Source organism: Dermochelys coriacea, chromosome 3, assembly GCF_009764565.3.
Source record: "Dermochelys coriacea isolate rDerCor1 chromosome 3, rDerCor1.pri.v4, whole genome shotgun sequence".
Lineage (NCBI taxonomy): Eukaryota > Metazoa > Chordata > Testudines > Dermochelyidae > Dermochelys > Dermochelys coriacea.
The window spans coordinates 152,894,326-152,919,523 of NC_050070.1; the positions used below are offsets into that span (position 1 = coordinate 152,894,326).

Here is a 25,198-nt window from a genome sequence, read left to right on the forward strand (position 1 = left end):
TATGTTACAGGTTTCAGAGTAGCAGCCGTGTTAGTCTGTATTCGCAAAAAGAAAAGGAGTACTTGTGGCACCTTAGAGACTAACAAATTTATTAGAGCATAAGCTTTCGTGAGCTACAGCTCACTTCATCGGATGCATCCGATGCATCCGATGAAGTGAGCTGTAGCTCACGAAAGCTTATGCTCTAATAAATTTGTTAGTCTCTAAGGTGCCACAAGTACTCCTTTTCTTTTTGTATATATGTTGTATTTCTTCATGTATATATTACAAAGTGAAAGAAGTAAAAATATTTTGCTACAGAAACAACAGGAAACAGTGTGTAATAAAGAATAAACTCTGTCTTGTCTTTCTTTCTAATTAGTCCTAAACTCAGAGGTCTTGAAGTGGTACATGCCCTGTATCTTCTTTTGTACTTTTATCAGCCATATTTTCAGATCATATCTTCATAAGATGAATTTACCTATACTAAAATGTTGGGTATATAAATATTACTATTCAGCACAATAGATTTCACACACTGCTACTTATCTACTTCCACTCTGGCAAAGCCAAAAATATAAAAAAAAAGTATTTCTTTCTCTCTCACGCACACTTAGCCTGTGTCAGTGTAAGAGTTTCTGATGTACAAAAAGCAAGATTCTTCTTCAAGTAGTGTACCTATGGGTTTTCCATTTCAGATGCATATGAGCCCTGAGCCTTTTATCAGAAATTTTTGGTACCAATGCCTATTTGACCTGTGCATGCTCCCTACATATTCTTGTAGCCTGTAGCTAGGCTACATAGGGCTGTGAGGGTGAACAGCCCTCAGTTCCATCTAATCTGCCTTCAGCCAGAGACAGAGTTTAGTGTGTGCCTGTTTGCACTTTATATTAATAGTAGTTCTTTATCAGTAGTAGGTTTAGTACCTTATAGTTATTGGAATGGTTAATTTAGTTTGATTTTTTCTTATTTTCCAAAAAAAATATACATTTTTTGTTTTTCCCCTTTGAGGGGTTCAAACAAATTTTCTTCTGTCTGGAATCCTAAGCTCCCTGGGATTTAAAAGATGGCTCTCCTGTGCAGAAGCTGTGATGAGCATTTCCAGTGCATATGTTTTTTTGGAGACTCTCATCTACTCAGCAAGTTCAAGATTTGCACTTCTTTAAAGGGAAGATCCCATAAGAACAGGGAAATAACAAACAGGCTCTTAATGACGTAGCAAGCCCTGAGACCAGCTTCAGATGCAGATGCAGAGAACATCCCTCTACAGGGACCCTCCTCTTCTGTCAGTGCCCCGTTGAAGTCAAGGTCATGGTCACCAAGACTTTTCAAGGTAAAGAGAGCAGCAAGGTTCTGGTCTCTGATACTTTCCATGAGTCAGGCTGATAACTGCACCAGCAGTACTGAGAGCTTTCTGCTCCAAGTCTAAGAAGGGGGATAAGAGGAGCAGAAAAGAGAGTTCCTCCTCAAAGAAAACTCAGTCACTGGAGACCTCAGGCCTTGAGAGAGATGCTAGTGAGGCTCTATGTACTTTGGGTACTATGAAACACTTTAGGACTTCAACTAAGTCCCATACCTCAACAGTAAAGGGCTCAGTACTGAAGACGACTGTTACCAAGAGAGCAGCTTCAATGGAATCCGCAGGCCCCTTGGTACCGACACCAATGCCCCAGACAACAGCATTGGGAACATCACTGGTGTACATAGCAAGTTCAGTTGTGCTAGTACCACAGGAGTTCCCATACCTGAACGACCTTATGATACCTAATGAGCCTGAATATCTCCTCCTTGAAACTTCCAGACACCTCTTGATACTAAGGCCCGCTTGGTCACCAATCGCTCCTGTTTTGTGAGACCTGTCTCTTTCCCAGCTTCTAGTATCCAGGAAAAGGGATTTTCACCTCCTGTACAATATGTGGAGAAGTAGTCCAGCTCAGACTCAAAACTTTCTGTTCAAGGCTTTCCAGTTTACTCTGGGAGACATTATTCCCTGATGCAGATGCAAGAAAGGCAGAATATCAGATCCCTGCCTATTAACACTTGAGATGACCAACTCTGGATACCTCCCCCCATGCCTTATGGTCTCCTCATTGGCCGTACTGGAATCCATGGGCAAGTTACTGCCAGTAATTTCTCAGGGCCCCAATTAACTCCTATAAGGAATAAAGAAGGCCTTGTTACCCGGTATCATCCATCCCCTCCTGCACTGTGAGTCAGCAGAGGAGCAAGAGGCAGGAGTGAATACAGAGGTTATCCCCCTTACAAATATATCCTTCTTCATTACCTGATGAGGCAGTAATGCCACCACCGCCAGCAATAGCTGATGACTTTTGCCAGTTCCAGTACTTGATGAAGCAGGTTGCTAACGCCCTGCAAATTCCCTTCAAAGAAGTCCAAGATTCCCATCACAAGCTGCCTGACATATTGCACGCTTCTGCTTCAGCTTGAGTGGCACTGCCAGTTAATGAAGCCCATCTTGACCCAGCCAAGACCATCAGGCAAACTGCAGCAACAGTCCCCACTACATGCAAGCAAGCTGATTAAAAAAATACTATATCCTGGCCAGGCATTCTGAGTTTTTGTTTTCTCACCCAGCACCAAATTCTCGTCATGTGAATTAGGCAGGCAACATACCCAAAAAGTCACCCCATAAGAGCATAAGTGCCATTACAGTTCAGGATAGCTAATCATCGGGCAATGATGTCAAAATATGACTACCTGAACTATGAGTTTAATGTTTTTATTGACTATTTGCCACAGAAACACCAAGAACAGTTTAGTGCCATAATAAAGGAAGGTCAGCTCTTGGCAAAAACATCTTTGCAGGCTTCACTTGATGTGGCAGACACTGCAGCCAGATATATTTTCACCACAAGAGTAATGTGACAAGTTTCCTGGCTTCAATGGTGTGGTTTTCCATTTGAAGTGCAATCCACGGTGGAAGAATTACCTGTTGAGGGTCACAAGCTCTTCACAGATTTCCTGGACGATTTGCTTCATACCCTAAAGGACTCTAGGGCAACACCTGCAAATAAGAGAAAATTGGCACAATTTTCTGCCTTCCATAGGCCACCAGAACTACCAGTTAAGAGGTCAAGATTTTCTAAAAAGCAGCCTGCAACTACCTTGACTGCATCATCCCAGCCATCAATATTGTCCAAACTCCAGTTTGGATGGTTTGATCAAGAGTCCAAATCTCCCAATAATTAAGGTTTCTTGGCTGCATGACACAACCCCCCTTTTTCAAATTGGGCATGGGAGGCTATAATATTAGACAAATGGGTTTTGGAAGCCATTGCATCAGTTTATACTAACCAATTTACATCCATCCTGCCATCCCACCCCCTATCCCTCTTTAGGGACCCTTCTCAGAATCATTTGCTGACACAGGAGATCTCAATTCTCCTAAGTCTAGGGGCCATAGAACCAGTTCCACTTCAAGACAGAGGACGAGGATACCACTCAAGATATTTAGTGATACCCAAGAAAAAGAGTGGCAGAGGCCAATATGATATCTCAGACAACTGAACAAACATGTCAGATATCTGAAATTCAGAATGGTGTCCCTAGCAGCTATAATTACCGCCCCAAATCTGGGGCTTGGTCTGTGACCCTCAACCTCAAAGATGCCTACTTCCACGTAGAAATTAATCTCTCTCGGAAAAGATTTATTTGTTTCACATTCAATCACAATCATTACCAATACTTGGTCTGACCCTTTGGTCTGCCTTCTGCCCCAAGGGTGTTCTCAAAAATAATGGCTGTTGTAGCTGCCTATCTCCTCATGTAGGAATAACTGTCTTTCTCTACCTGGACAACTGGCTCCTCAGAGGCTGGTCTTATCAGGAGGTGTGGTTGGCAGTTCTAACAACAACTTCACTATTTCGAAGGTTAGGCCTGCAGATGAATCTCAAGTAATCAATCTTGACCCCTATGCAGAAAATACTGTTTACAGGAGCATTTCAGGATTCAATAACAGGCAGAGCATATCTCCCTCCTGACAGGTTCCTTGCTCTAAAGGATCTTATTCAAAAAGTGTAACTCCGTACTCAAGTTCCAGCAAGGGCACGTCTGCAACTGCTGAGACACATGGCAGCTTGCATTTTTGTGACACAAAACACCAGGTTCACCTTCAGTGTCTCATGGGTGGTCAGGACAGTTTGTGTATGAATAAACACAGTCTATACAAGCAGGTATCTATACCCAGCCAGGTCCTACAGTCACTCACCTGGTGGAAGAATCCTTCCAAGATTTGTGCAGGAGTCCTGTTCAGCCAGAATCCCCCTACCGTCGTGTTACATCAGATGCTTTCCTTTTGGGATGGGGGAGCTCACTTGGATCCTCACACAGTCCAAGGCAAGTAATCACAATAGGAACAATGCTGCACATCGATCTTTGGGAGTTAATAGTAGTCAGAAATGCTTGAGGCCACTTTCTTTCCCTTGTAAAAAACAAATCCATCAAGATTATGACAGACAACATAGCTTATGTGTATTATATCAATCGTCAGGGTGGAGCATGCCCCCCCACTCTGCTCTGAAGGGATAAAACTTTGGAACTGGTTCATAACCAACCAGATAGTCATCTCAGCATCTTACCTCCCAGGTATACAAAACATCATGGCAGATGACCTCAGCAGACATATGTCCCTAAACTACATATGGGAGTTGGATTCAAGTCCTCAACAAAATATTTCTATTGTGGAGATTTCCAGAGGTTGACCTTTTTGCCCGAGCAGCCAACACAAAGTGCAGGAAATTCTATTCCAGAGAGGAACTCGATCCCCAGTTTCTAGCAGATGCTTTCCTCATTACATGGACAAAAAGTCTTTTTTATGCATACCCTCCAATTCCTTTGCTTTTAAAGATCTTCATCAAGATCAGACTGGACCAACCCAAGGTAATTTTGTTTGCACCAACTTGACCAAGACAAGTTTGGTTTCCTTACCTCATCATACTCACCCCCTCACCCTCTGTGGCAGCTCCCCTACCAAACCTCGGCTGTTGTCTTAGGATGCAGGTCAGATGCTTCACCCCAATCTGAACATTCTGCATGGTTCCTCAGTGGTTCTTGGGATTAATGGCCTGTTCATCAGGAGTACAAAATGTTCTTTTAAATAGCAGAAAGGAATCTACAAGACACACTTAGCTTCAGAAATGGAGACTATATCATCTCTGGTATAACCGGCTTCATCTTTTACCTGTCCAGTCATTTTTCCACTATCTTGGATTAGCTGCTGGAATTGAAAACATCAGGCCTTTCTATGAGTTCCATCAAGGTTAATTTAGGGCCAATAACTATGTGCCTGCTGCTACATCTGTCTCTGAAGATGGATTTTAGTGGCCATTAACCAAACTATTCACCTTTCTGTTTTCTTTCTTAAGCTGCATCAGTCTACACAGGAATCTGCCTTTCATGCATTACATGTTAAGAAGTCATTAGCCTTTACTTGGACAGCACTAGGGCATTCAGGAAGACTCCTAGACTCTTTATTTGTATTACAGATAGGTCTAAGGGAGCCTCTGACTTCATTTTCTCACTGGATCTCTGGATGCGTTTATTGCCTGTTATGGTTTGGCTGAGGTTGCACCTCCTCTACAAGTGATTGCGCATTCTACTAGAGCACAGTCTACAGCATTTCCTTACTTAAGGACATTCAATTGCTGAAATCTGCAGGTCTGCAGCATGATCCTCAGTGTATACATTTTTCACCCATTATGCTTTGGTTCACTCTGCAAGATCACATGCTTCAGTATGCAACACAGTTCTTTCTTTTGTGATAACCTCTGTTCCAAAACTCCCAGCTCCATAAGGAGTTACTGCCATGGAGTCTCCTGAAGTAGAACACACACAGGGATACGACTCAAAGAAGGAGAGATTACTCATCTTGTGCAGTAACTGGAGTTCTTCAAGATTTGTGTCACTGTGAGTGCTTCACTATCCACCTTTCTTCCTCTCTGCTTCAGGATTTCCTCTGTGGGACTTTGCACTAGAGAAGGAACTGAGGGCGGTTTGCCTGCACAGCCCTATATAGCCTCAGTATGGGACACGAGGATATGTAGGGTACACGTCTGGGTCAAATGAGCATTGCTACCAAAAATCTCTGATCAAAGGCGCAGGCTATCTGAAGCGGAGCACCCAGAGGAATGCATATCTTGAAGAATGCCAGTTACTGCACAAGGTGAGTAACCTCTCCTTCACAATGCTTGCCTCTGGTAATCAAGTGGAGGCAGGCTCTAATTTTTATATTCCAATAATCTTCTGGTATAAGGAAGGCAATAAAGTTATAAAAGCTGGAGCTTTCCAAAATACTGATGACAGGCTTCCTGTAATATGGATGAAGCAAAAACAGGCTAAATATACATTGGCATATAGACTGCAGCAAATAATGACAGCTAAAACACACACAAAAAAGTTAAGTTATACCTTGAGCCTCTCTTTCCCCCATTCCCTCAGCCTATTTTCCTTGTGTCCCTATTGACGGAGCCTGTCCCCTTTCTCTCCCCTGATCCCTCTTGAGTCCACCGACAGGCTGTCCTTCTGACACCCATCTCTCCTCCCATCCCATTTTCTGAACCTGTTCTCACTTGAACAGATCCCTCTAATCATTTCTATCTAAAGCTCCTTATATACCAAGCATGCTTCAGCATGAGTCTCTGTCTCTGCCAGAAATGCCCTGAATCCATTGGCTGCTGCCTCTCCCTTCTCCCTAGGGAGTTCCACACTGTCTGAATGTCAGCAAGGGAGAACTATGAGTGGAGGAAGGCAGACAGTTTACCTGAGCTCAGTGCTGGTGCCACAGCAGCTCTTAGGGGGTAGGAAGAATCACTTAGTGGAAGAACCTGCTTAGTTCCTACCGCCCCTCTGGATGCACGAGATTCCAGCAGAGTTGAGAGAGTTCATAGAGGAAATCTAAAATTCTATGCACCAATTTGCATTTTCTTAATCTCAGGATTATAAATGAAAGTAAGACAAGAGTTTCCTGCTCCAGCCAGACACTCTCAATGCCACCATAGTATGAGAAAGACTACTCAACATAAATCAATTGTAGAGTACATTATCTGTGCATAAATTTCTTTGTGCCCTAAATTATGCTTACCGCTGCACATTATGAGAAACAAAAGTATATATTTGTACAGACATTAGTGCCTGTTTAATGGAAGAAGAAAGATGACACTCAATTTGAATTTGAAGTCAGGACCATATTCATTCATAAAATATTATGCCATGAAGCTTCAAAATAAAACCCTTTTAGGGAGAGCCAGCTATAAAGCGAAAGACATTACGTTTGGCATACAATTTATGTGATATCAGTTTCCTGAATATGTTCACATTCTGCATTGATTGGATAATATCAAAGTACATAAAGGGACATGAAAGATGAATGTATTTATATAATGTTCATGCATTGTGTTCTCCTACCCTGCTTTGGGTTCAACACAGCTAGTGTTATGATGCCATCTGCCAGAATGCTAGTAGACTAATCATGAGATTTGGGGGTTATATACAGGCTGACTCCACCCCTCAATTCTTCAATATTTTTGCCTCCTCGTCCAAAAGCACAGAGCTTTGCTCACAGCGGTCTGATTTGGGGTTGCCCCATTCTTTCCAACCCCCAATATTTCATCTCTGAGAAGGAGGAGAAAAGAAGGATGAATATCAGCACATTTAAATATCTGTGATTCAGAGTTCTTCTTAGCTGCCCACTTTTCCCTTTTCTAGGACTCTCTCACACTTTAACTACCAGCACCGAGCAGAGTGTTCCTAGCTGTTTCTTAAGAAATCACACTCCCACTACAAAAGGAACTGCTTGCTAATTCTGATAGCTTGTTTGAATCCATAAGCAGGATAGAATCAAAGGAGAAGGTTTAACTAGGGAAAATTCCTCACCAGTAACTGTATCAGTGTTCTCTGTTTTCTCCCATCCTGCATTCCTCCTGTCCTCTCCTCTGTATTCTTTCTTCTTTGTTTGCCTTTCCTCTGCTATTTGTGGATTTTGGTATAAGAGCAGTCTGAAGGATCAAGTTGTAAATTCAGCCTATACAGGTATATCCCCTCTTCTTTTCACTATTTTTTTGTTTCTTTGCTGCCTGAGAGGTGGCATCATGACTTTAGATGTATTGAATCCCAAAGTAAGAGGGGAGAAAAGGTAGGGCTCTGATTAAGCACAGCTATCAATGAATCATTTCCCCTTATTTAACTGATAAATTAAATGTTCTGTCCTAACTGGATGAAAGTAAGAAAGCTAAATTATTCTGTATTATAGAGGTATGACTATTTTACTTGTAAAACATAGTGGTATTTAAATTTCAGTGGCTATCATTATCTAATTTGTGTTTCACTAAAGTTTTACTTGAGTCATTTCAGTGTTTAATTAACTATTTTCATTCCTTTTTAGCTAAAAAGTTTTTCCATTCTTTTAAATTGTATTAATCTATGTCTTGTAGATTTGTTAATGATGAAGATGTAGCTTGGTTTGATAAAGCCACTACTAAAGCAATTGAGGAACATGTGGATCCAGGATTAGCATCAATTCTCCAGGCTGAACCATATTTTGTAGATTTTTTACAGGATATGCCTGAACCAACTGGTGATGAACCTGAAGATTTTCTATTTGAAGCACCAAAAATTTATGAAATGGTATTTTATTTTACACCTTAAAAATTAGGCATTCAAGGTTTTTTTTACTTATTAAATGTACTGTATTGTTGGGATCATATTGAAAGTTTTATCAAATAAATGCACAAATTTTGGTTTAGGGAATACATTTTTAGATGGTGAAATTAGATTGGTCAAATTAGTTTACAGTTAATCATGTAAATCTACATCTTTAAAAAGCAATTTAAAATGTGGTAAACAATCCACCTGATATAAATATAAGCTGTTCATTCTCTTCCACTTCACTCCACTGTTCTCCAGTCTTAATGACATATTTCTGGCTACACAGAATTAGTGAAACAGTTTTAAGAACCGACAGGATTGTGTGCTCCTGTGCGGCCCACAGCATGCCCTTTAAGACAGCACTGAAGAATATCGGTGAAATTTTAAATCCTGAAGGATAAATAGAGGATCTAAGGATAAATAGAGGATCTAAAAATCACTATTTTCTTTTGGGGTTGGTACAAACAATTTGAGATTCTTCTTTCATAACACACAAGATAATGCTAATTCAGGAAGAGCAGCAGTGGCCACGTGTTTTACTTCATTTGTAAAGAAAGTCATTGTCAAGGCCAAACAGGAGGTTGGTGTTGAAGAGCAAAGGGAAAGGTACCTTCTCAAGCCTTGAAGCAGTCACTGCAAGACTTTCTAAATAAAAGGATGCTCAGCCTCCTTTCCACCTCAGTTTTACTTTTTTTTCCCATCTGCCCATGACTTGGAGCTACTTGTGTCTGATGCTTTTTTAATGTGTTATAGTTCAAATGTAACTTTTCTATGTTGGTTTCAAGTACATTTTAATTGTTACTATAGTTTATCTGTGTTTGGCAGCAAATTTTCTAGCTGGCATTTTTTCCCCTGCTAGAAAAAATTGACTTAGCAGCTTTTTGTGGTAGCTTCCATTAGACAATGTAAGTCAGTTTGAACCTCTATGGGAAATATTTTCACACAAGGCTATGTTTTCAAAATAATGTGCCTGAATGTACATGTAAAATAGGCAATTGTATACCAATTGGGCCCTAAAACTTTTTGATTAAGTGGCATTTAAGAGTGTAAAACCAATCATACACCTAAGTGAAAGGAAAATTACAGGCAGGCCTGAGGGTTGACCATGTATTATATGCACAAATAAATTTTCAACATAGTTATGGGCTGAAACTGTGATATTACACTTAGGTGATGGTTTTGCACATTTAAAGAAGTAATAAAATAAGATCCATTCTGGAAAAATGCAAACATACTACATCTGGGGAAAATAATCCAATACACAGATCCATGGGGGGAGATTCTTGAAAAACAGTAATGATGAAAGAGACCTGGGTTGACGGTAGACTGCAAATTTACATGTGAGATGCCAGTGTAATTTTTTGCAGTATATAAAGAAACCTCACATCTCAAAGCAGAGGAGGCATTTGTCCCTTTCCAGGTACGGCTGTTGGAACTGCACCTAAAATATTGTGTTCTGTTTTGGCAAGCTAATTATCATTAAGTTGTTGAAAAAATTGAATCAATGCAGAAAAGAGCAGTATAAATGTAGGGATTGATTTATGAGGAAAGATTTAAAAAAAATACATTTGCATATTGTTACTTTGGCCAACAGTCAGAGACAATATAGTTGTGCATAAGTATTTGAAGTCTGTAAACCCCAAAGAAGGAGGTGGATTCTTTTGACTCATACAAGGAGATATAATTAGGAATTATAGGTGAAATTAAGCAAAGAAATTTTAGATTGAATTTCTAGCAAATGTCTGATTCCTAACCCTTCTGTAGTGTGAGACATTTGGGTTGTACCTATCTTCCTGAAACTAGTGGACCACTTCTGTGCCAGTGATCTTCCAGCATTCCCCGTATCCTTGGCAATCCTAGCTTTTAATGCTAATGTTGGGGCAGCAACAAGAAAATTATTTCCCCTACTCTCTGTTCTCCTTTAGGGGACAACATTTTTTGAGCTTTGTTTTTCAAAGAAGATCCCCCCAACAAGTTATTTTTCTCCATGTATTCTCCCTCCCCCATCATGGTGGAGCAGGTCAAATGGAACATACCAAAGGTTCAGAGTTATTTCATCTATAATGAGACCCTCCCGGAAGCCATGAAAGGGGAATACTGCCATGATCGTTTCAAGCTTATGTTTGCCATTTTTCCAGCCATCAGTCTGCCAGAACAGGGGGTTGAGAGTTTAGATGAGTTGTTGGTCTCTGCATTCCTTTACACCAGCTGAAACCACTCCAGAGACTTCTCCACAAAGACGGGTTAGTCTTCTTCAACTCTGTGACTCAGCAAATTGAGCCCCTAAGATGTTTTAAATTACTTGTTTCAATCCACAACTGTCCAAGAATCAGGGGAGCTGAAAAAGTGGCTTTGAGCCACTTTTCATCTTACTTTCCTCAATAGTGCAAAGTGTAAATTCAGCACAGCTGAGAATCTGTCCCAATATAAATAAGCCACAAGCAAATAAATCCTGAAGGAACTAATAAGAACACCAATGTTCTAGATATAAGAACAAGTGAAAAAACCAGGAGCTGAGGGCAGGATTCCTTGTAAAGATGCAGTTTATGTGCCATGTCAGAGCCTGCAAGCCTATTTTAGTTCTAAATGCTGTTAACAGTTCCTGACTATATTATGAGACACAATTCTAAAAGAGAGAGTCTATGGATGCAGCAGATTCATTGATCTCAGGTTACTGGGAAGTAATTCAGTGAAGGAATTTGCCAAAAAGTTTGTCTACATAATTTTATTCAGATAAGTGTTTTTACCTCTGTAGTTACACTAATATGCCAGGACTATCTATTAATATTGTTATTTTTCTTGCTTTTTTCTCTCTCTTTCAGATCCCGAGCTTTGAATTTCTGTGTGAAAAATTGCAAATGTACCAGAGGCAATACAATGAAGCTGTTAGGGGATCATTTCTCGATTTGGTGTTTTTTAAAGATGCAATGACACATCTTGTTAAGGTTTTGTTTATACAGCATTTAATAATCATTTAATTTAGGTGACTAGACCTCATGAGTCACATGAATAGTAGAACTAAACTGACCATTTGAATTTGGAATTGTCAGGTAGGGGATAGAGGGTAGTTGTGTGTAAAGCTAAATGTTCTTGGAAGGAAGCAAGGAGTGATGTTCAGAAGGCTTGGTAAGGGGACAGTCTTTTTCAATTTGCACAGGTTATGTGGTGGATGGAGCAACCTGCATAATCTCAAAAATTACCATGCAAAGAAATACAAAGTTAGGTGTTAATATAAAGAAAGATCTGAGGAATATACAGAAGGGTTTGAACAGTATAAAGAAATCAGTAAAGAATGGAATATGAATATGATTAAATAAATGTAAAACTATGCATTAAGAAGACAATATATATTGACTAACTGTATTAAAGGAAGCATTGAAAGCAGATGTATTATACAATAATAATGAGTTATGGTTTCATTGTTTGCCAACAGCAAAAATGAGGCTTAGGGCTTGTCTATATGGGGAAGCTATTGTGAAATAAGCTAGAGTGTGAATTTAAAACACAATAGCTATTCCATACTAACTGCCCATGTGTACACAATAGTACTAAGAGTGCCACTTTGGATAAAGCTAAACTGCAAAAAGGCATTCTTAGACAATATCTCCACTGGCCACTACTGGCAGTGCCATGTAGGGTATGTGTAGCTATATGCTGCAATGAAAAGTAGGCTGCGTCTGCACTGGGTATTTGGCTTCCCATGTCAGTGAAAGGCTGGTGGGGGGAGGCAGCAGAGAAAGGCTTGGCAGTGGGGCACACCAGAGTCTTTCCCACTGCTTCCCACCTCCAAAACCTTTTCCCACTGCTTGGAAAGCTACTGGCAGCTCTGCACTGCAGGAGCCTTTTCCTGTGGAAGGGAAAGGTTGATGCTGCAGGGAGTTGCCAGAACTTTTCCTGCTTTCTCTGCTTTAGGGAGAAAGTCCAGCAACAGGGAGGCAGGGGGACACTACATTGCTAAAAATAGCAGTTCAGATGAGGGAGGCACTGCTTTGATGAGTAGGGTACATACCCTGGTACGTACCCACAGGATTCAGGCATGTCCTTACTCTACTGACCTAAGCAGTGCCTCACCATCAACACTGTTCCCATGCTAGGGGTGTGGATAGTGTATGTACTCTACATACCACCAAAAGTAGAGTGCAACGTAGCTGTACCTTTAGTGTGGAATAAGAGTGTCCATGTGGGGAGCTAGTATGGAATAGTTAGTATGAAATAATTATTCTACAATACCTATTCTGGGCTATTTCCCTATGTAGATAATCCCTTAGGATAGAGTCACAAATTAAAACCTTTTATCAGGCAGACTAGATGCTACATATTATGTATAAAAGCTTACAAATGGAGAAGCATTACATTAAGAATTCATGGACATTTATTTCAACCCACTATGCAGTACAACCTATGTGGATGCAATCTACTGCTACTGGTACACAACCTTAAGTGTGAGCCTGATCTGTTGGGCAAATTTCAATTGAAAATATAGAAAACTATTATAATCACTTGTGAGATACTTTGACAATTAAGAATATGTGATGTGAAAATATTTCATGTTAATATATTGCAAAATTTTGATATTTACCATTTTTGCCACATGCTAAACAATTTCATTATTTCTGGGGTAAACAATACTTGCCCATGCAAAACTAATAATCATCTATTAATACATTGTCATTTTTTAGCTTTGACCAATAAACACCACATTAAGGTATTGAAATTAACTTAAACAGTACAAACTATAGTCATGGTCATGCTGCAAGTGTTTCTGGAACTGTACAAAAAATGACACCTTCTCATTTTGGGTACCCTTGTTTCAGCTCAACTACTGGCTTACGACATCTCTTGGCAGTTCAACATTATACCTCATCTAAATGTACATAATATAAGATTTCAAATTATATATGATGTCGGTGTGTGTAGGGTGGGTACATTAAACTCCAAAATATGGCCCTTTTTGGAGAATTACCGCACACCTATATGGATAGAGTGCAATTCTTGAAAGCTCATAACTTGGTCAAAGGAAAGCAAGTTTTCACCAGAGCACTGAAAGGCTCTTCTTTTCAGTGAAAGATATTTCCATGCTCTATTTTCATTTCTCTACCTTTTAATCAAGAGGTGTTTTTAGAAAAAAAATTGCAAACATTTCTATAAATGTAGAAGTGTGGGTTTTTTCACTCTTCTGCTAATTAAAAGTGGCTTTTGTGTTTTTTTTTTTGAAATCCCACTCATTAGGAGATTAAGCTTGGAAAATTTCAATCTTAAATCTATAATTAAATGCAAATCCTAAACACATTTATTTTAAATCCCAACTGCAACTCATAAATTAGAAGCTATGTTCTTAAAATGCAGCCCTTTCACTTAAGTCACATGAATCTCTTCAGATACTATTGCTTTATTTGGAAGAAGGGACCTTATTTTTCTCTATGGGAAAGGTCTTCAAAAATACTCTCCCAGATGAGATTTGGAGTAAAACAGATATTTAACTCTGCTAATCTTCTATAACTAGCTAAACACAGCACAGATTACTTGTATTTTTTCTGTATAGATTTCACGAATAATTCGGACTGCATGTGGAAATGCTTTACTTGTAGGAGTTGGTGGTTCTGGAAAACAGAGTCTTTCAAGATTGGCCTCTTTTATAGCTGGATACAGAATATTTCAGATAACTTTAACAAGGTAAGAAATGAAAAAATATTGTGTTATTTGTCTCTCCAAAACTAGAACCTGATGTTTTTGAGGAAATGTAAGTATTTTAATCTTTATTTTAAACACTATCTTTAAAAACAGTAAACAAAAAAATTGTTACACTCTGATTCATTTATGCATCATTGGCTGTTCACTAGGACCCTAATTCAGCAAATCATAGCTACCCATCAAAGCTCTGAAACACGTGCTTAAATGCTTTCCTGAATTGAGCCTGAGTCTTTCAATTTATTTCACGGGGAGATGGATCTTCCCCTCACTGAAGTGTGTGGATATTATAGTCATGATTAGTTCTACAAATTATATATTAAATATAATTTGAAAAATTGCAATGATTCTGTATTGTGTATTAAGCAAATTTGTAATTTCTCTTTTTCCTCATAGATCCTATAATGTTTCCAATCTGACAGATGATCTGAAACTTCTGTATAGAGTAGCAGGTACAGAAGGAAAAGGCATCACTTTCATTTTCACTGATAATGAAATAAAAGATGAAGCATTTCTGGAATACCTTAACAATCTGCTATCTTCAGGAGAGGTTAGATCCTCAAAATGGCAGTATACTTTAGCAATAAAAAATTTCAATATTTGCTTTTAATACCTGATTGCCATTGATTTTTGTAATAATTAATGGGGCTAGAAAGGATCTAAATCCCAAATATCTCAAATTTGGGACATTCAGGGCCCCAACTGAATCTCAATATAAATTTCTGGATTTACGTCAGTACTCTTGCAAGAATACCTTTTGATGCTCATAAAAGTACAGTATTTCCTCATGCAGCCATGCTCCAATGTGAACTTGATTTGGACAGATTATGTAAGCATTAGGGAGAAAATAAGTGAGGAGGGCATTTAAAAGTCCACCATTACTGAAGGGTGTCCTTGCTAGTTTAGGGCTTTATTTTTCCCTAACATCCATTGTCTTTAATGAAGTTGCACAGGGTGTAAATCAGGGAAGAATTTGACCCTTAGTTCATCTAAATTGTTTCTCTGTGTGTAGAGACAGATAGATGGATAGATAGATTACAATTATAAAATATATTATCATTCAGTTAAATTAATGCAATTTCTTTTCCTATCAATTTTGGTTTTGTACAAAGATTTCCAATTTATTTGCTCGGGATGAGCTGGATGAAATTACACAAGGATTAATATCTGTGATGAAAAAAGAGCTGCCTCGATTTCCTCCTACATTTGATAATCTTTATGAGTATTTTATATCACGGTCAAAGAAGAATTTGCATGTTGTTCTCTGCTTTTCTCCAGTGAGTTTTCTTTTTGTAACTATCTTGTTTATTTCTGTGGGTAGATTCCCATATAAAACATGATGTGATCATTCAAGGTTTATAATTTGAAGAGTCAGGGCATATATCAAGCAGTGAATGCAGTTTTTCAGTATTTTAGGTTTTACTGAAGTCCTTGATTGTTGCTGGAAAAACAAGAGCTCTCAAAGCAGGTGTGAGTGGATGTCAAGCTTTTAATTGAAATTAATGTTCAACTAACTGATGTTTTAAAACACTAAGTAGCATTCATCTTTAATATGAGTTTTTTTCTAATGTTTTTTTAATGTTCTAATGTTCTAATGTTCTAATGTTAATTTTATTGAGATAATAAAGATAATAAAAAGAATAGGATGCAGATATAGGGTAAAAGCTATGCATGATGTTATAAGGGTAAAACAGAATTAGAAAAAAATGCTTAGATTTTATGTACATGTTAATGTTTTGGATAAAATCAGATATGGTATCACACTCACTATATTAAGCATTGTTTTAAAACTGTTACTTTTATTAGGTTGGTGAGAAGTTCCGTGCACGTTCTTTGAAATTTCCTGGTCTGATATCAGGCTGCACTATGGACTGGTTTAATCGGTGGCCTAAAGAAGCCCTTGTTGCTGTAGCCAGTTACTTCCTTTCAGAATTTAATATTGTTTGTTCTTCTGAAGTTAAAGCACAAGTAGTAGAAACTATGGGTCTCGTTCATGATATAGTTTCTGAGAACTGTGAGAATTATTTCCAAAGGTAACATTTTGTACAAAATTTAAAAATTGAGCAACCACAAAAAATATTATTACTATTTGTGGAATAATGTTTATGGCATTGTAATATATGAAGAAATAATTGTCTTTTACAGTTTATTAATACAGAAGTGAAGTTTGTATTTGATAAATTCAAAAGCCATTCATAATAATCACAAGTATGTGGCAACTTATTACCCTATTCCTATTGTAGGATAAGAATAAAAAATGGTACAAGAAACTTTAATGTAGCTTGTGTGGATAAGGACAGATGTAATTGCACATAAAAGGTGACATTAAGTATTATCGCTGTGAAGGGATGCTGCATTTTGACTGCATGAAATGCTTCTCTTTCCATATAACATTGGCTGTCTGTGTTTTAAAAAAATAATTCAATTAAAACTGAAGACCTGGACAGTAGTGCGGCTATTTAGATCTCCAATGAATACTATGTGAAACTTATATATTATATTATAATTTTCTTAAATTTCTGCCTTTCAGATATCGACGAAGAGCTCATGTTACACCCAAATCTTATCTCTCTTTCATAAATGGTTACAAAGATGTTTATTCTGAAAAGCTAGGAAACATTAATGAACAAGCTGAACGCATGCAAATAGGTACGATGTATAGGGAATAAAAATAAATCTTAGATATGATCCCAGATGACCTCTGTTTCATGGTTGGGCTTCTCATTCACAGATCATTTAGGATCACTCCCCTTTTGTATCACAGTCAAATAGCCCAAATCTGAAATATGTATGTTAAACTTATAACTCAAATGATGGTCACTTCAGAGTACTGTATGTGGTAGTAACGTCAATTGGCCAAGTCCCTTGGTATGATAAGAGTGGTACAGATACAGCATTAAAACTAGTTTAATCATCTATCTGAGCATTCCCTCTATTAAACATAAATATTTAATATTCCCAAATTATCTTTTGTAACAGAAAGGGGAAGTTGAAAATGGCTAGAAAGAACACCTGACTGATTGGCTTGAGGGTTGAAGAGGCAGCTGAAAACCACTCCAATCCTTTCTTTGAAGTTTCTGCATTAGCAATGAGAATTCGGCATAAACTGTCACTTTGCCTCCTTCCCTAGTTACAGTGTTGAACGTGGCTGGAGAAGTGGCTGAGACAGGCAGAAGTGTGAGGGAGGTTACATGCTTTTTATGCCTGAAGCTAGTGCTTGTAGTATTTTAAAAAAGAAAAAAGAAAAGCCCTAAGTTCATTCAATTGGAGGTTAGACTAAATTACCCTTGAGGTCCCTTTGACCCTATGATTCTATGATTACTATAGGTAGAATTGGCAGTGCTGCCTATTATTAAGGTCGCCAGACACTTCCCATTATAAGACTGTGTTTTTAGTTTCTTATAACTTTGCCATACTTTAACTGTTTGGGCAGAAATTTTCCATGCTGGGTATCTGCCTCAGTGTGATGGGGTGCACATGCCCTGCACTGGACAAGAGGGGTTAACCCCATACTCTGGGCAAAGAAAGACACCGCCCTTGCCCCTGCTGAACATGCTTCAATTGGAGAGTCAGTATAAAAGGAGGTAACCCAGCTCAGTCAGGAGGGATTGCTGAGGAGAGAGGAGACACATTGCAATCTCCCACCCAGGAGCTGCCAGAGCCCTAGACCAGGGGGCCCAAGCCTGGGTAGATACCTGGGTAGACCTGGGTAGATACCAAGCTACCCGTGAACACCCAGGAGGCATTGGAACGGTCAGAAGCTCCACAGGCTGGAGACCCAGGAGACACATGGACCATACCACTAGAAGACAGGGTAGGAAGTAGACTAGGGGTCTAGTCATTGATCCAGTTGTAAGACCTAGACAAATTGTAGGACCTGGACAAATTAGAGGATTGGGACAAAAGAAATCTGATGAGGTTCAACAAGGACAAGTGCAGAGTCTTGCACATAGGACAGAAGAATCCCATGCACCGCTATAGACTAGGGACCGAATGACTAGGCAGCAGTTCTGCAGAAAAGGACTTAGGGGTTACAGTGGACCAGAAGCTGGATATGAGTCAACAGTGTGCCCTTGTTGCCAAGAAGGCTAATGGCATTTTGGGCTCTTTAAGTAGGGGCATTGCCAGCAGATCAAGGAATGTGATTGTTCCCCTCTATTTGACATTGGTGAGGCCTCATCTGGAGTACTGTGTCCAGTTTTGGGCCCCACATTACAAGAAGGATGTGGAAAAATTGGAAAGAGTCCAGCGGAGGGCAATGAAAATGATTAGGGGACTGGAACAGATGACTTATGAGGAAAGGCTGAGGGAATTGGGATTGTTTAGTCTATAGAAGAGAAGAATGAGGGGGGGTTTTGATAGCTGTTTTCAACTACCTGAAAGGGAGTTCCAAAGAGGATGGATCTAGACTGTTCTCAGTGGTAGCAGATGACAGAACAAGGAGTAATGTCTCAAATTGCAGTGGGGGAGGTTTAGGTTGGATATTAGGAAAAACTTTTTCACTAGAAGGGTGGTGAAGCACTGGAATGCATTACCTAGGGAGGTGGTGGAATCTCCTTCCTTAGAGGTTTTTAAGGTCAGGCTTGACAAAGCCCTGACTGGGATGATTTAGTTGGGGATTGGTCTTGCTTTGAGCAGGGGGTTGGATTAGATGACCTCCTGAGGTCCCTCCCAACCCTGATATTCTATGATGACCAGGAACTAAGTCAGTGTGTTTCAGTTGGATCCCCGCAGACCCAGTTTTGAGTACACTCACCTCTGACAGGGTCCTAGGCTGGGACTCTACCCCGGCCACACGCCCCCTCCCCCTTGATCATTAGGCCATCCAGCCCGGTGAGAGAGGGCAGCCACACTGAATATGGCCATTTGGGCATCCAGCCCTGCAGGAGAGGGCAGCCATATTGATTCTGGCCATTAGGCCATCCAGCCCTGCGAGAGAGGGCAGCTGTAAGGACTCTGGTCACTAGGCCTTGTAGCACTGCGAAGAAGGGCAGCCATATTGACTCTGGCCATTAGAACATCCAGCCCTGCAAGGAACAGCAGCTGTATTGATTCTGGCCATTAGGCCATGCAGTCCTGTGAGGAAGAGCAGCCATATTGACTCTAGCCACTAGGCCATACCACCGTGAGGCAAAGGGTGGTCTGGTAGAGTCAGCCACGAGGCTATAATGCCCCTTCCTCCACCGCAAAGGAGGGACAGAGTGCACTTGCCCTGTGACACTCACATTGAACTTTTTGAAAAGTTATAGTCAAAATGGGTCCACTGTTTGCAAGAATGAGATTAGAAAAAATAAATTATTTTGCCATATTAAAAAAATCTTTACAATTCTTTCATTGAGAAGATCTAGTCCCCCATGCTTTGGAGTAGGGATTTGAAATTCAGCATGTGGAGTTACATTTGTATCAGGGATATGCCCTTTGCTGTTCCCATGAAAAGTCACCCAAATTGGGTCAAGTTATAACACTTTGAAAAAACATAGATTGCATATGTTTAATAGGAATTTATTAGCGCTTTGCTGCTAAAATCTCTGAAGATTCCAGTTGCACTAACATGCTCCAGCCTATCTCAGCTCCTTCATGTAACTGAAGTGTGCATTTGCCATCCCTGGGCTACTGGGGGTGAGTAGGACTTTCCCTGCAATTGCAGCTCATGGCTGTTGAGGCTGGGCATTGGAACTGACAGCAGGGAGAGTGTCTCTTCTATTCTCTCAATGTCTCCCCACTGGCATCTAGACAACGTGGAGGAGGAAGGTGCCTGACTTGAATGCAGTGGGGACAAGAGCCACACTGGGGAAAGGTGGGAGGAACAGATTGAGAAAAGGACCCTAGTGGGGAGAAAAGACTTGAAGTGGAGTCTGGCAGGGGGCAAGAAACTGGGACCTGGGGTTGAAAGAGGCTGAGATTGGCTGGGCAAGAAGACATGGACTAGGAGTCGGGGGAGGAGAAGAGGGGGTACTAGGACAAGGACCTTGAGAAGAGTGAAGGGGAAGGAGACTAAGATTGGATGAGAATCCCAGGATAGGAGACTGTGAGCTAGTGGGCAGGTGAATGAGAGAGGGGAATAATTGGAGGGTGGGTGTGAGGGGGAAGATTGGAGAAGAGTTGGAAATTATCAAAAATATAGCATTATTCTTCATCTTTCTGAATGGCCATGATTATTATTTATATTTGATAGGTCTTGCCAAGCTGATGGAAGCCAGTGAATCTGTTGCCAAACTCTCTCTGGAATTGGCAGTGAAAGAAAAGGAACTGGCTTTGGCTTCTGTAAAGGCAGATAAAGTACGTACTTATTTGCTAAACATATTTGTGATCTAGATTTACTTTAATGTCCTCTGGTGGCAAAAAAAAAAAAATGGTGTGGGAGAACTGTAGTAGTGTAAAAGATCCACAACATCCTCTTTGTCAAGAAATTGCAGGAAATGGATGAACCCAAAACAGCCTGCTCCTGTGCAAGGAGGAGATGTGACAAGGGCAGCTGTGTATGCTGCTTCAGCACAGGCTCCACAGTAGCCCTGCCAGTGAGGCTCCTGAGGAGCCCCAACGGAGACTAAAGCTGCCCTGGTGGAACCCACTGGGGAGGGAGATGGTGGAAAAACTATACAAATGCAGGGCCTGGCATTCCCTAGTTTCTTTCCTCTATAAGCAGCACGTCTCATTGCTTGTTTCAGTGCTCTTAGTTGTCATACAGCTTGGTTTGAGGGTTATTAATAGTTAATTTTGGTTAAGTTATATGTATTAAATTAAGATAATTTGTTAATATTCAATAGCTCGACCTTTTTAGTGTTAGTCAATTCTGTTTCATCGTGTGGTTCTTCTCAGCTGTAATATGGGAGTTCAGAAAGAAAAATCAAGTTTGAGTGGTTCTGGTTTTGCAACAACAAAGTAAATTGTCCCTGTGATCTTGCACAGTTCTGGTCCAGTGGGTTGTGCATGTAAGCATAATTTTAAAAACGATGCTCAGCAAAGAGACCACAGAGGAGCCTGATTTGGCTTTAATGAAAGTGTTTCTATAGGGAATCAAATTATTCTGGTGTAATAACAGATGTAGCATCTTCTCTTCTCAAGGACATTCCACTCTACTTATCAGCCTTGGTGATGGTCTCTTGGAAACTGACATTAAAGAGGAAGGAGAAGAGGAACATGTTGATGATTTTAAGGCTGTTTCCAAAGCCTAGGCCCTCTTCCTCCACCTCACAAGACAATAGTATGCTTCCATTCTTCCATTTAACCACCAGATAATTATAAGATTTGTGGAGTTTGCAGTTCAGGAAAAAAATTGTACGGATTGTTTGACATTTTGGAGTTCAAATGTAATGGCAAAATATTTTTCCCACAAACCAAGGGATACTTGAGCCAGCAAAGACCTCTGGTTCTGTCTGGCTTTGATCCCCTGCTATGGCAAAGAGATTGACTTTATTAAGTGACAGAACAGGGATTTCCATGCTTTTCTTATCATCCTGCTCTGTGGTCCTTGGTGGAATTGGCCGTCTTAGATAAGTCAGAAAAAGGAATTATTTCTGATCAGTGTCTGGAGACAGAGAATCCAGAAGGTTGGACTATCTGGGATACAAGAACTAATCTTCTGCAGTATGGTCTTCTGTTTATCAAATTAGCCCCATTTTTACCTCTCTGCAGTCATCTTTCTTTACTCTTTGCCTTATTTTCTTCACTGTCTCCTAGCCACACAACTAACCATGCATGTGTCTGGGGGGTGGGAATGAGGCATATGTGTGTATAAGTAAAAAAACCCACCAAACAGAAAACAAAACAAAGCTCTTTGAGCCCATGATTTCATTTTTTATTTGTCTATAAAGTGATTTGCATATATAAGTATTATAGAAGTAATTAAGATACTAGCACACAATAATGTCCAAGTATAATTTCTACACTTGAGATTAGATCCCTGGAATAGCTGCCTGAAGAAAAACACAAGATTAGTATGCCTTTCGTTTCCTTAGAGAGACACGGTAGGTGAGGTAAAATCTTTTATTGAACCAAATAAAAGATATTACCTTACACACCTTGTCTCTCTAATATCCTGGGACCAACATGACTACAACACATTGCATTTCATTGTGTAGTCTGATTCTGTTCCTGGGGAAGACCCAGAGCTTGTGAGATTTATAGATAGAGTCTTGTTAAGGCCAAGCAAAGAACTACTGAGTCCCTATGACAGTTTTGTGAAACATCTGCAAAAGTGGGGCGAGTGCTCTTTGGGACAGACTGAACTTTATTTGGCATGAGAGGGAAGCAGAACCTGAGAGAAAAAGCGAGAAGCTTCCTCAAGACCTCACTCTGCTGCAATATCTGTCCCTCTCCTCAAGCGCTGAACATGTCAGAGTTGATATGACATAATCAAATGCCTCCTTTGGATGCAGACATATTCTGTGTGGATTATGTCAAAAAAACAAAAACAAAACCCCAAATCCAACTCCATTATCCCCCCCAAAAAAACATTTGTTCAAGGCTGAGGATAAGATTTACAGCAGTGATAGTCAGACCTCAATAGTTCAGGAGCAAAATCAGCAATCAACATTCACAAAAGAGCCACAGTAGTGTGAATTCATTGTTTCATTTACTATTTTTATACATACATAAAGACTATATATATAGTCTTGCAGCAAAGTGACTGACCAAGTATTCTACAATTGGTATAGAAGGTGCGGCTGCCACACCTCAGGAGAGCAGGGGTTAAAAGCAGCCCTTGGAGAGGGCTGTGGCTGGGACCCAATTAGACAAAGGATTAAGAGCAGCTGAAAGAGACTGGCTGAGAAGCTGGCCACAGGTGTAGCTAGCTCAATCAGGGCACAGCGGGCCCTGATGTAAGGGCTAAGGAAGGCACTGGGTCTGTCTCACTCCAGCTTTGGAGTGGGAAGGGCCTAGCTGCCTGGGAGTACAAGGATACCTGAAGCAGAGCAGCGCTAGAGAAGGGCAAAAGGAGCTCCAGCCTGGAAACTCCCCAGGCTGAGGCCTTGGTAAAAGCCTAAAGAGGTACTGAGGCTGAAGTGGTGCAGCCTTGGGATAGGCAGAGGCACCTGGTCCAACCCCCTTGCCAATGATGAGTGTCCATTAAAGACTGCAGTCTGCCCCAGGGAAAGTGTCTAGATGATGACTGGCAGTAGCCACTGAGGCAAGGTGGGTATAGAGGGTTGGGGGTTCCCCTGGGAGGGGAGACCCATAGTGTGGGGGTACTGCTTTGAGCAGAACCCCAACGTAAAGGGCACCAGGGTCTGGGAGGGAAACGGGGCCTGCAGCAGGCAAGACACTGGCCAGCGGGGTGCTCCAAGTGGTGGAATTGAGCTAATTCCCAAATGACCAGCAGGAGGCGCTATGCTGGTGAGTCAGCGATCTGCTACAGATCCAAACCCCAAATAAATCCATTTTACTCTGTATAAAGCTTATACAGGGTAAATTCATAAATTCTCTGCCCTTGATAACACTGATAGATATGCACAGGTATTTGCTTCCCCAGGTATTAATAACTTACTATGGGTTTACTAATAAACATAAGTGATGTTATTAAGTATAAAAAGCAGGATTTAAAGTAATAACAAACAGAACAAAGTAAGTCACCAAGCAAAATAAAGCAAAAACATGCAAGTCTAAATCTAATACATTAAGAAACTGATTACAGGTAATATCTCATCCTCAGAGATGTTCCAATAAGCTTCTTTCACAGACTAGACTCCTCCCTAGTGTGGGCCCAGTCCTTTCCCTGGTATAGTCCTTGTTAGTTCCAGCAGACATCTCAGGTGGTAAGCGGGGGTTTTCTCATGACTGGCTGCCCCTTTTTGTCCTGCTCCAACCAATTTTATAGCTTTTGCACAAGGCAGGAATCTTTTGTCTCTGTGGGTCCCCACCCCTCCTTCTGAATGGAAAAGTACCAGATTTAAGATGGATTTCATTATAAAGTGACATGGTCACATGTCACTTAAGACCCCTAGTCTCCATTCCCCATACACTGGGCACACATACACAGGAAGGCTTTCAAGTAACTAAGGCCATTTAGAGCTGATTGTTTCTGGAGCACCCTTAATGGCCTCCACTTAATATGTTTACATCAGTGATACAAGTTTATATCTTATTTTCCTAACTCCAGATCTAGAAATAATACATGCAAACAAATAGGATGAACATACTTATTAGATTACAAGCTTTCTAAGGACACCATACAAGGGATATTTAGTGTAAAGCATATTCCAGTTATGTCATATTCATAAGCATATTTCCATAAAGCATATGGACTGCAATGTCACAAATATATACACCTGTTCTGAGGTACCGAAGGATTTGAGAGGCAGATCAGTTGAAAGTCTCTGGATGAAGATGAGGATAGTTAAACTCTGGAATAGGCTTCCAAGGGAGATTGTGAAGTCCTCATCATTGGGAGGTGGGGATTAAGAACAGGCTAGACAAATATCTGTCAGGGATGGTCTTGGTTTACTTGGTCCTGCCTCAGCAGAGGAAGTTGGACTAGATGATCTCTTGAGATCCATTCCAGCCTCACTTTTCTGTGATTCTCAGATGTTGGCTGTTATATGGCTGTCACTTGGTGTGATTGTTTTTTACTGTGTACCCTCTCTCTGTTATTCTTCTGCTTGCCATTTTCCAGTAATTCTCTCCAGATTGTAAGAAGGGTCATTCTATGAAAGTAGATCAAGTTTATCTTACCTATTAATTGGAATGACCCTCAGCCAATTCAGAACAACCCTCCTTTGTGTGTTTTTCTTAGTTATATTTCATGTATTTTTCCAGCATTGGAAACTTTCTTTGGAAGTTTTAGTGACAAGCTGGCTTTTGTGGACCAGTGGCTGATACCGGGACATAGAAATATGCCTACTCCTGCCTGTAAAAGCAGTTTGGCAGAAGA

At 40.3% G+C, this 25,198-nt stretch overlaps 1 protein-coding gene and 1 long non-coding RNA gene across 2 annotated transcripts in view; one reads left to right on the forward strand and one right to left on the reverse strand.

Moving 5' to 3' along the window:
- Nucleotides 1-25,198, forward strand: part of DNAH8 (dynein axonemal heavy chain 8) — a 617,537-nt gene that overhangs the window by 489,148 nt on the left and 103,191 nt on the right. The window contains exons 60-67 of the mRNA XM_043511607.1: nucleotides 8,427-8,619; nucleotides 11,463-11,585; nucleotides 14,183-14,313; nucleotides 14,725-14,878; nucleotides 15,441-15,605; nucleotides 16,135-16,361; nucleotides 16,859-16,977; nucleotides 20,504-20,607. Coding sequence (XP_043367542.1) covers nucleotides 8,427-8,619; nucleotides 11,463-11,585; nucleotides 14,183-14,313; nucleotides 14,725-14,878; nucleotides 15,441-15,605; nucleotides 16,135-16,361; nucleotides 16,859-16,977; nucleotides 20,504-20,607 — 1,216 coding nt within the window. The remainder of the gene's footprint in view (nucleotides 1-8,426; nucleotides 8,620-11,462; nucleotides 11,586-14,182; nucleotides 14,314-14,724; nucleotides 14,879-15,440; nucleotides 15,606-16,134; nucleotides 16,362-16,858; nucleotides 16,978-20,503; nucleotides 20,608-25,198) is intronic.
- On the reverse strand, nucleotides 187-24,201 carry LOC122459461. Its single transcript, XR_006280174.1, has 3 exons — nucleotides 23,954-24,201; nucleotides 4,949-4,951; nucleotides 187-228 (listed from the first exon to the last, which is right to left on the reverse strand). It is a non-coding gene; the product is annotated as an uncharacterized LOC122459461 (long non-coding RNA).